Source organism: Carlito syrichta, unplaced genomic scaffold (assembly GCF_000164805.1).
Source record: "Carlito syrichta isolate Samal-C Ts95f unplaced genomic scaffold, Tarsius_syrichta-2.0.1 Scaffold16673, whole genome shotgun sequence".
Taxonomy (NCBI): Eukaryota; Metazoa; Chordata; class Mammalia; order Primates; family Tarsiidae; genus Carlito; species Carlito syrichta.
Genome location: NW_006960769.1, coordinates 147,356 through 157,676, shown reverse-complemented (window position 1 = coordinate 157,676; position 10,321 = coordinate 147,356). Strand labels below are relative to the sequence as shown.

General features: G+C 39.2%; 1 protein-coding gene across 4 annotated transcripts in view; it reads left to right on the top strand.

The window, feature by feature from the left end:
- Positions 1 to 10,321, top strand: part of MCTP1 (multiple C2 and transmembrane domain containing 1) — a 334,728-nt gene that overhangs the window by 251,082 nt on the left and 73,325 nt on the right. For all 4 annotated transcript variants that reach the window (XM_008059220.2, XM_021712485.1, XM_008059178.2 and 1 more), the window contains one exon: positions 2,258 to 2,311. In XM_008059220.2, the coding sequence (XP_008057411.1) occupies positions 2,258 to 2,311 (54 nt within the window). The remainder of the gene's footprint in view (positions 1 to 2,257; positions 2,312 to 10,321) is intronic.

Genomic DNA, 10,321 nt, shown 5'->3' with positions numbered 1-10,321 from the left:
GGACTATAGGCGCCTGCCACCACAACCGGCTAGTTTTTTGATTTACTGTAGAGACAAGGTCTCCCCAAGTTACCCAGGCTGGTCTCAAACCCACGGGCTCAGGCAATCCACTTGCCTCGGCCTCCCAAAGTGCTGGGATTACAGGCTGAGCCAATAGCTATAATATTTTTTGAGTTTATTCACAGGAGTAAAAGCATAGTGTTCATTTCATTTTCCTTGATACATTTGATATGATTCTGCATGGGTAATTTTAGCAAAAAATAAAAAAAACCTACTTAAGTTAAATTTCAATTTAAAAAATATTTTATTAGAAGGTCAAAACAACCATCATTTACTAAAAGTCTTGTGAGGGTCAGTGAATTATTTTAATGCAACACAATGGGCCAAACATTGTAGCTTCTTTTCTGTTTTAAATCTCCATTACAAATAGCCCAATTTGGAATAGCCTGGCATATATCACCTCAACTATTTCTTGTCACCATTGTTGTCTTTATATTTATAATGTGAATACTTCAAATTTGAGGAAATTAAAAGTCACCATGAAATTTTATCTGATCGCCCCTATTTAAATTCAACTGAATTACAAGCCAGTTGAGGGTAGATAGGAAAATAGATGAAGTATTTGTGGGTTACCTCTTTTTGTATTTCCACATTATCTAGCACTGTGTGCCTTGGACAAGGGGTTTTAAGTGTTTATGATGTAGCTGAATATAGTTAGAGAGAATGTCAAGAGTATGTCTTTCTTTTTAAGGCAGAATTGCTTTTTATGTCCCCAAAGTAAGTATAAGCTCTCATCAGATGTTGGAAACTGAATATTGTGCCACTATGATTCTTTTGAAATGCTGAATGTCCAAAGGAAAGATTATAAAATTGTACCATTTAACAGAAGTTTTAAAGTGTGACATTAAATTGGGAACGATCTCACAGGTTGTCAGATGCTTTGGGTTACATATTGATTCATGAAACCTTGGGGTTTGTATTTGGGCTATTTTTTAAACTCAGTTCATGTTTTCAGTTGAGAAAAAAATATTAGGACTGAGAGTTCTGACATATTATCTCAGTTTATGTAATTCTTTGCATAATATAGTCTTGGTTATTGAAGTTTTCACCCACAGAATATTTCTGTTTCTGTAAAAAAAAGTCACATGAAAGAAGGGTTAAGTGTCTCTATCCTTTAAAATTATGACTTTGGGAGAAAGGTTTTAAAAGATTTGCTAATCATAATTCTATTGCGTCTTTACAGAGATACAGAATTAGGGCAAAAAAAAAAGCACTACAAAGATTTAGAAATGATTTCAGATATCATAAGTACATTAAGTTGAGACTTACCTAGATAAAACCCCTCCTTCCAAAGTTTTTAAAATTTTTGGTTTCCTTGGAGTCCATATGTGTATGTTTGTGAAGTGCATAAAACCATGTTTATAAAAACCTGAAATGGAGCGAAATCCCATTCTGAATGTCTGCAGTTATATGTATGCATCAAGGCAAAGGGAAATTATTTGGCAAATCCAAAATGACTATTCCATTTTGCTGAAGTAGGCCAACTAGGAACTGTTAAAGAAACACACACATATGCATATCCACCTACATGGGTTACACACACATATTAAACACATTTAATTATAGAATACATTTCTAATTTTCCTGTAGCAATAATAGCCATTCTCACAATCTTTGCGTTAGATTGCAGAGCATTAAAATGAGAATTTCAGGTAATCCACAAAATCAAAAAGTAAGAGACAGTCAAGATGACATTTATACATAAGAATTAAAATTTCAATCATAAAAGATATTTATGCCATAGACCACCAGCATGACTTAATTAACAGACATAGTTTTCTATCTTAGAGTTTGGTGAAAAGTCAATTAGAAATAGCAGAGCTGTTTCATGCTTAGTTTTCTAATTCTAAACTTAAAGTGTCTGATTAAAATAGACTGCAGAATAAGTGGAACAGAAAATTTCGTGATGTAAAGTATCCCCCAAATGAATGTTAGTTTACCGTATGTATATTTCAAATTCTTTAAGTTGTCGCAAACATTTCATGTAAATCGGGCTCCCCTGCCTGGGATCCAGTTCCTTGGCTTCAGTCAACTAAAGGCAGGACATTTTCCTAATCACTATCTCTAGATCAAATATTCCCTCTCAGTGCATCTGTTTCAAATGTTAATAAAGTTTTTGTTTCCAAAAGGTTCAAAATGACAGAACAAAATTCCCTCCTTTAAGAGTACAAAAAACGACTTCTGTTTCTGTCTGCAGGTAGTGGAGGACATACTAGAGGACGAGGAAGAAGAAGATGACAAAGATGACAAGGTAATTATCTTTCCCAGCACTTGGGTACCTGGGGATGGGGGAAATGTAGACATGACACTGTTTTCACAGACAGTTAAAAAGGAGTTGAAGTGTTTGAGTCCAGAAAATTGGACAGTGCTGTTTATCATCCTAACAATGCCACTGCATGTTGCAAAGAGGGAGAGAGGGCTATAAATCCTCTTCGCTTTTGTCCAGAGCTGGGTCAAATATTTTTCTGCCAGGAACAAAAAAAAATAATAATTCAGCTTGTCTGAAACTTGATAGCTCTCGTGAAGATAACAGCAGTGACGACTGTTTTTGAAGGGCAAAAATGTGTCCTATCTTGAGTATTACAAATCGGGCTATGCTTTGGGGATAGAAGGGAGTGAAAAAATAGCAGCCTGCATGAGTTGAACATGGATATTGTCATCTGTAATTTTCAAAGAACTGCTCAGCCAAAGGACACGCGTGTGCAGAGTGCTCCAGAGGACATTTAAATAACCTCAGTGCTCACTATCATTCCCTGGGTTTGAAATGACCCCGGGGTTCCTTGGTCAAGAAAGCCCTTTCAGAGAGGTTGTATTTTGATTCCTGATTGGCGTGGGGATGGTGACCACAGTAAATAACAGCTAGTTTCGGGGACTTCTTGGATTGGTTGTCCCCTAGAGAGAGGGGACAACTGAAGGTAGGAATTAGAATGACCTTGCACCACAGCAGCAGAGGCTGGAAAGTACCACTCTCTGTGGCAAAGAGGATAGTAAGTCTGTGACATCATCTCTAGGCATTTCCAGATCTAAAATCTAAAAAGTCCTAGGGTGAGGTCAAGAGGCGGGGAAGGGGCCATCATTAATTATTTCTACGTTGTTCAGTATATAAAACCAGATTTTGACCTTCACTAGATTCTATCTGACTTGGGTTACAGTAAAGCGATGACATTTTTTTGAAGAAAGGAGAAAAACAGTGTATCTTAATTTATGCCTATTTATGCCCTTGACCTTTGTTTCCAGCAGAGATGTAAAGTTAGATTCCAGTGTAAGAATTTGTGTGCTGGAAGTAAGCATTAGGAATGTCACATACAAAAATTCAGTGATTAGTTGGCCCCCCAGATGATTTTTTTCCTGACTAATATTTAATGCTCAAAGCAAAATGGAAACACACACACACACACACACACATACACATTTTTCCCCTCCTGATGCTATTTCAAACATTTCAAAATTGATAGAGCTTTTATGTGAAATTTTTCTTCTGTGCATCATTTAGTCATTAGCAATATCATCAAACATAAACTAACAAAATCTTCCTGCAAAAATACATATGTGCTTGTTTTTAATGTTAAATAACATGAGCATACACTTCTGGCAATAAATGATATGATTTATTGTTAAGGTCAGCTGCAGAGCCGTAGAGAGCTTGTATTTTAACTCAACATGCCAGCTCTGAATCATCATTTCTCTGCTGATAAACACTGAGCTGCCATCCATTTATGGCCATTTTCTCTTGCTTGTTGCTGCTTTATTATTAAAGCCACCATAAAGATCCATCCCAGCAGCAGGCGTTTCCCCAGAAATGTTAATAAATGGAAACCCTTAGCGAAGTCTAGTACTTCAATGTCCCTGCTTGAAGTCAACCCATATATTTTTAGCCCGTTTGTTGATATTCTATACTTCTAATCTCCCCTTTTTATGGTCATGTTTAATAGAGAGAATGTTAGGCGCGGGAAATAGACACACCTGGTTAACCAGCTCACCAAAACATAGATGTCAAGTGGAACATGCCAGGGTGGAAATAACACCAAATCTCTGGAGCAACATCTATTGTAATCTAGTGTTTGGTTGTCTGAAAGTGACACCCTGCTTCTAACACATTTTCAGATCTAGTTACCAAAGTTGATTGAAAGTGAGTGCTTAAATTACAGTGTGAGTTCAACTGTATTCTTCTACACAGGATGCCGACAAGCAATGTGCTTTCCATGTGAAAGGATCGTGAGCTGATTTGCTTAAATCCAACTCTTTATTTGAGTGATCTATAAGGAGATTTTTCTTTTTTACATAATGTGAGCGATAGCATAAAAATCGTATCTGAACAAACAAAAAATTTCACATGTAATTTGCAGTAGACTTTTACGTGCTTGCATAATAATAGAAGGAAGAATCTTAGAGTGGAAAATCGTGTCATACACAGATTTTACTATAAGAAATGAAAATCTGAAGGGATCCTATAAGTATTCATTGATCAGTTTCTATCTCTTGACTGGCATTCACAGCAGTCCTTGCTGTAAGTCTTGGCTATCAGTGTCTGAGTGGGAGAAGGGTAATTTCCTACTTTTAAAAATTCATTGGTTCCTCTACTTAAAGTCTGTGTATAAAGTCATGCATAATGGAACTTCATGAGAAAACAAATGTATTTTTTGCCATACGAGCAGGTACTGACCTCTAGCTCTCATTATTTCTCTGTTTTCTCATATGGTATAATAGTGGGGTCAGGTCAGTGGGTCCTCTTATAGGATAAAAGTAAAAAAGATTAATAAATGTGCCAAAGCCTCACTTTAATTGAGCCTGAAGCATGTGTGCAAGTATGTAAAATATGTCCCAGATGTTTCACCAGGGCTAGTGTCTTGGCTTTCCCTGATTACCACAAGGCAGCTATTAGTCCTATAACCTTTGGACTTGGGGGTAAATGGGGTATTAACGTGGCAGAGAATGAGAGCACCTGTTTTCCATTCAGCCAAGACCCCTGGCAGGCTTTGCCTAAGCCTGTCCATATGTTTTCACTTAGCAGATTGTTGGGCGATTATGAAAAGTGTCTTTCTTTAGAGCCAGCATTGATATTAGTCACTCACAATGAAAGGGCAAGTCATTGGCTACTTGACAAGGTCCGTGTGGGCATAAACTGAAGCCCTTGATTTCATTTGAGCTTGAAGTGTTTTCCCACAGGATAATTATATGCACGACAAAGACACAGGTAAAAGAAGTTGAAGCAGACAAAGATTACAATTACTTAACATAATAGCTTTGTAATAGCTTTTCTTTAGCGCTGACTCTAGCACCTGGGAAGACTTTGGTTAAAGTGGGTAGAAGCTAAATCATGATTTACTTGGATTCCCAGATTCGAAGTTCTTCCAGATTATGACTTTCTAAGTATTTTTTTTCCTTGAGTTCTTTCTTTTTATTAAAAGAGCTAATCATTATTCAGGTGAGGGTTTGCGATCCACAGACTTATCCTTCATTCTAAAATCCATTGTTCACATTTGCTTAAGTTTAAAATTAGGTGGCTTCTTTTTAAATCCAATTCCATGGTTTTCACAAAGGCAGAGAATATGAGTTTTAAATGGTGAGTCCTAGTTATGAATCATTGACTTGTTAATATTTTCACTTATCTGCATTATGTAGTAGCACCATGTTAAGCTGTGCTGGAGATGACATTTTTCCTGAATTAAACGTTAGAAAGACATCATACTGTGTTCTCAGTTTCCTTTATTGCAGAGCATTCACTCAAGTCACAGTTTGATCTGATTTTTGACCTGACACCAAATCCTGCCTTTGTGGTTGATAGAATATCTTAGCAAATAAGGCTTAGCTAAATTACCTGGGTGGAGCTATCAACAAGCCATAGCATAGTGTTTTTCACTATGTTACATACAATAATACAGTGGTCAGCCTGCGCAATCTAGACATCTAATTAATGAAGATCGGCTTTCCTTTTGTAGTTTAAAAAGTTTAGGCACGCTTCCCATGGTGCATCCTACCCTTGTAATAAGATCCAGCTGCGACATCAGGAAACAGAAGATAGGATGCAGGTTTTCCTCAGGAAAAGCATGTATTCAAATACATGGTATTCTCATAATGTTTATTGATAAATGATATTAAAATGTTCAGGCATTTATGCTGACATTGCTTCTGCTTTTTCTTCAACCGCTATGTCAAGGTTACTGTGTTTCTAGATAACTAGATGCAGTGAATGAAACATATCTGAGTTACTTCAAAATAAGCAGATTGTTTGCTTTGATTCTTGAAATCTGGGTTTTCTGGTTTGATCCTTCAGCCCTAACTAAACATGTATATTACATACCAAAGATTCATACATCTCTGCATCTCGGTCAACCATGGGGTGTGGGGAGGGGAGAGATAAGTGATATGAGAGAAGATTTTAATGCAACAAAATGGCATTTTCCAGTTATAGTCCATAAAATAATGGCATGGTAGGGGAAAAGACCAAGGCTTTGGAGAAAGACAAGAAGAGAGGAGAAAGAAAACAATTCTTTTAAAAAACATATGTCACATTCAATGAGAATACCATTATTTTAGTTTATTTGCTATTGCCACATAAAAAAATACCACAAACTTAGAGGCTTATAACAATTTCACTTATTTTGCTCTTATTTTGGTAGATCAGAAGTCCAGCACAGCTCAACTGTGCTCTCTGCTCAGGGTCTCACGCTCAAGTATCAGTTAGGCTGAGTTGTCATCTGAAGGCTTCGGAGAAGAATCCACTTCCAAGATCATTCAGGAAGCTGGTAGAATTCCGTTCCTTATATGAAGGGGGATTCAAAACAACCCAGAATTTATTTATTAAAAAACTGTGCATTTATTCTTACATGTTTAAACTTTAGTCACCTTCAAAGTGCTCTCTATTTGATGCAATACACCTATCAAGACACTTTTTCCAAAGCTCAAAACAGTTTTGAACTCATTTTGATGCCTGTTAGTGCTTCTGCCCTTTTTTGTTTCACGTCTTCTACACTGGCAAAACATTTCCGTTTGAGGACTTTTTTTTCATACAGGGAAACAAACAAACAAAAAGTTGCTTGGGGGGTAAGATTGGGTGAATAGGGAAGGAGGGGCAAAGGGATCATGCCATTTTTGGCCAAAAACTGCTGAACATTCAGCATGGTGGTGGGCAGGGGTGCTCGTAACATGAAAAGGGCATATGAATTGAAAGAATCTTCAGAAAAAACTTCACTGAAGTCAGACACAGCCTCTCACAACAACGCTAGCTGGTACACTGATGCCAATGGGTTCCTAGAACACTTATCTAGAGAAGGATGCCTGTACTGCAAGGTGCCTGCCCTCCAAAAAATCTGATTTTTTTGGATCCTCCCTTGTAGTTGGAGGACTGAAGTTCTTGTTTTCTTTCTGGCTTTCTATTCCTAGTGAAAGCACTTGCCACAGTATTCGCCATCTTTAAATCCATCATTGTAGACTCTCCGTTGGGTTCAAACCTTTTCAGGAAGAGGCCAATGCCTTCAAGGGCTCACCTGCTTAGGCCAGGCCCACCAAAGATCATCTCTGCTTCTTTTTTTTTTTTTTTTGAGTTGGAGTCTCACCCTGTTGCCCAGGCTGGAGTGCAGTGACACGCTCCTGCCACCGCAGCCTTGACCTGCTGGACTCAGGCTATCCTTCCGCCTCAGTCTTCCAAGTAGCTGGAACTACAGGCACGCACTACCATGCCCAGCTAATTTTTAATTTATTGTAGAGATAAGGTCTCACTATGTTGCCTAGGCTGGTCTCGAACCCGCAGGCTCAGACAATCCTCTCGCCTCAGCCTCCCAAAGTGCTGGGATTACAGGCTTCAGCCTCCGCACCTGGCCCATCTCTGTTTCTTAAAGGCAGTTGTGCCATGAAACATAACCTAGTCATGGGAATGCTTACCCTATCACACAATCCTTGTGTTCCTTGAATGTACTTATTGTGAGGCTATAACCCAATTATATATAATAAACAAATGAGGGGAAACTTTCCTGCCTTGACATGTTCTTTCTAAAAATTATAGGTATAAACTGAAATATATTTTACAAACATATATACTACATCTCATTTTTTGCTTATCGAATTTTGCTCTTGGGTAAGGGGTGGTTGGACAGGCAGAGGACTATATTTGCCAATGGATTATTTCATTCTCCTTGATGTCTCCTTCTAGGAAGAAGAGCAAATGCGAATAAGGTTATCAGGCCAGGCATGGTGCCTCACACCTGTAATCCCAGTACTTTGGGAGGCCAAGATGAGAGGTTGCATGAGTCTAGGAGCTTGAGACCAACCTGGGCAACATGGCAAGACCTCATCTCTACCAGTTAAAAAAAAAAAATCAGATGGGCATAATGGTGCCTGCCTGTAGTCCCAGCTACTTGGAAAGCTGAGACAAAAGGATCACCTGTGTCCAGGAGGTTGAGGCTGCAGTAGCCATGATTTTGCCACTGCACCCCAGTCTGGGCAACAGAGTGAAACTCTGACTCAAAAAAAAAAAAGGATAAGATTATCAAAAAAGTGAGGTGGATCCATTTCTCCCTTGGAGACCTGTTGGTGCTTAGACGCCACTGACCTCGCGTCTGTAGAATTACACTCTACTTCATCTAGAATCATAGTGACATTGAAACTGGAGGATTCCCAAGAAATAATCAAGTTCAACACATTTATTTATTTATTTATTTATTTATTTATTTATTCATTCATTCATTCATTCACTCATTCATTCATTTATTTACTTACTGTTTTAGGGTCTCACTTTGTTGCTCAGGCTGGAGTACAGTGGCACAATCATGGCTCACTGCAGCCTCGACCTCCTAGGCTCAGACCATCCTACTGCCTCAGCCTCCTGAGTAGCTGGAACTACAGAGCACACCACCATACCTGGCTAATTTTTTGTAGAGACAAGGTCTCACTATGTTGCCTAGACTTGTCTTGAACTCCCAGGCTCAAGCAATCCTCCTGCCTCAGCCTCCCTAAAGTGTTGGCATCACAGGCATGAGCCACATTCCCCCTTACTTTAAAATGAGGAAACTGGCCAGGCACAGTAGCTCAGACCTGTAATCCCAGCACTTTGGGAGGCTGAAATGGGGGGAATCTCTTGAGTCCCCAAGTTCGAGACCAGTCTGGGCAATATAGAGAGACCTCGTCTCCACAAAAAATAAGGATATTAGCTGAACATGGTGGTGTGTGCCTATCATCTCAGCCACTCTCGAGGTTAAAATGAGAGGATCATTTGAGCCTGAGAGTTTGAGGCTGCAATGAGCTAAGATCATGCCACTGTACTCCAGCAAGACCCCATCTCAAAAAAATAAATAACTAAAACAATAAAATAAGAAAACCATGGGTTCAGTCAAACTTACTTTGCCAAAGGATTTAGACAGTAAGTGGATGAGCCAGAACTAACACCAGCTTTTCTGATTCCAAGTTTTGCATCTTTATCCTTCCTTAAGGAATCAAGGAGTTTGTTTTCTTGGAGGGGATCAAGAAGAGGGAGATTTTCTAGGGGATCAGGAAGAGGGAAGTACGGCTATAGATGGCCTCAGACATGTATTTAGGTGGTAAATAAAGGACCCTGTAAGTACAAGGGGGAGACCCAAAAAAACTGGAATTAGCTTTTGGAGGTACTTGTAGACAGGCTATCCCCACTAGGTAAGTGTTCTAGAAACCCTCAGCATCAGTGAACCAGCTAGTGTTGTGAGATGCTGCGTTCTCAAGAATGGTCCCGAGTTGTGGCAAACAGGTGACTGGGTCTTCCTCCATGACAACACACCTGCCTGTACTGTGCTGAGTGTTCAGCAGGTTTTGACCAAAAGCAACATGATCTGCCCCCCCCATGCCCCACCCTTCCTATTCACCCAATCTCACACTGAGCAACTTTTTTTTGTTTCCCTGGATGAAAACAGTCCTCAAAGGGAAACGTTTTGCCAATGTGGAAGAGATGAAACAAAAAACAGCAGAAGCACTAAAAGGCATCAACACTGATGAGTTCAAAAACTCTTTTGAGCAGTGGAAAAAGCACTTCAATAGGTGTATTGCATCAAATGGAGAGTACTTTGAAGGTGACTGAAGTTTAAACATGTAAGAATAAATGCACAATATATATATATTTTTTGAGTTGGAGTCTCACTCTGTCACCCAGACTGGAGTGCAGTGGCCGCTCCTGGCCACCGCAGCCTTGACCTGCTGGGCTCCGGCAATCCTTCCACCTCAGCCTTCCGAGTAGCCAGAATTACAGGCACGTGCTACCACGCCCGGCTAATTTTTTGATTTATTGTAGAGATGAGGT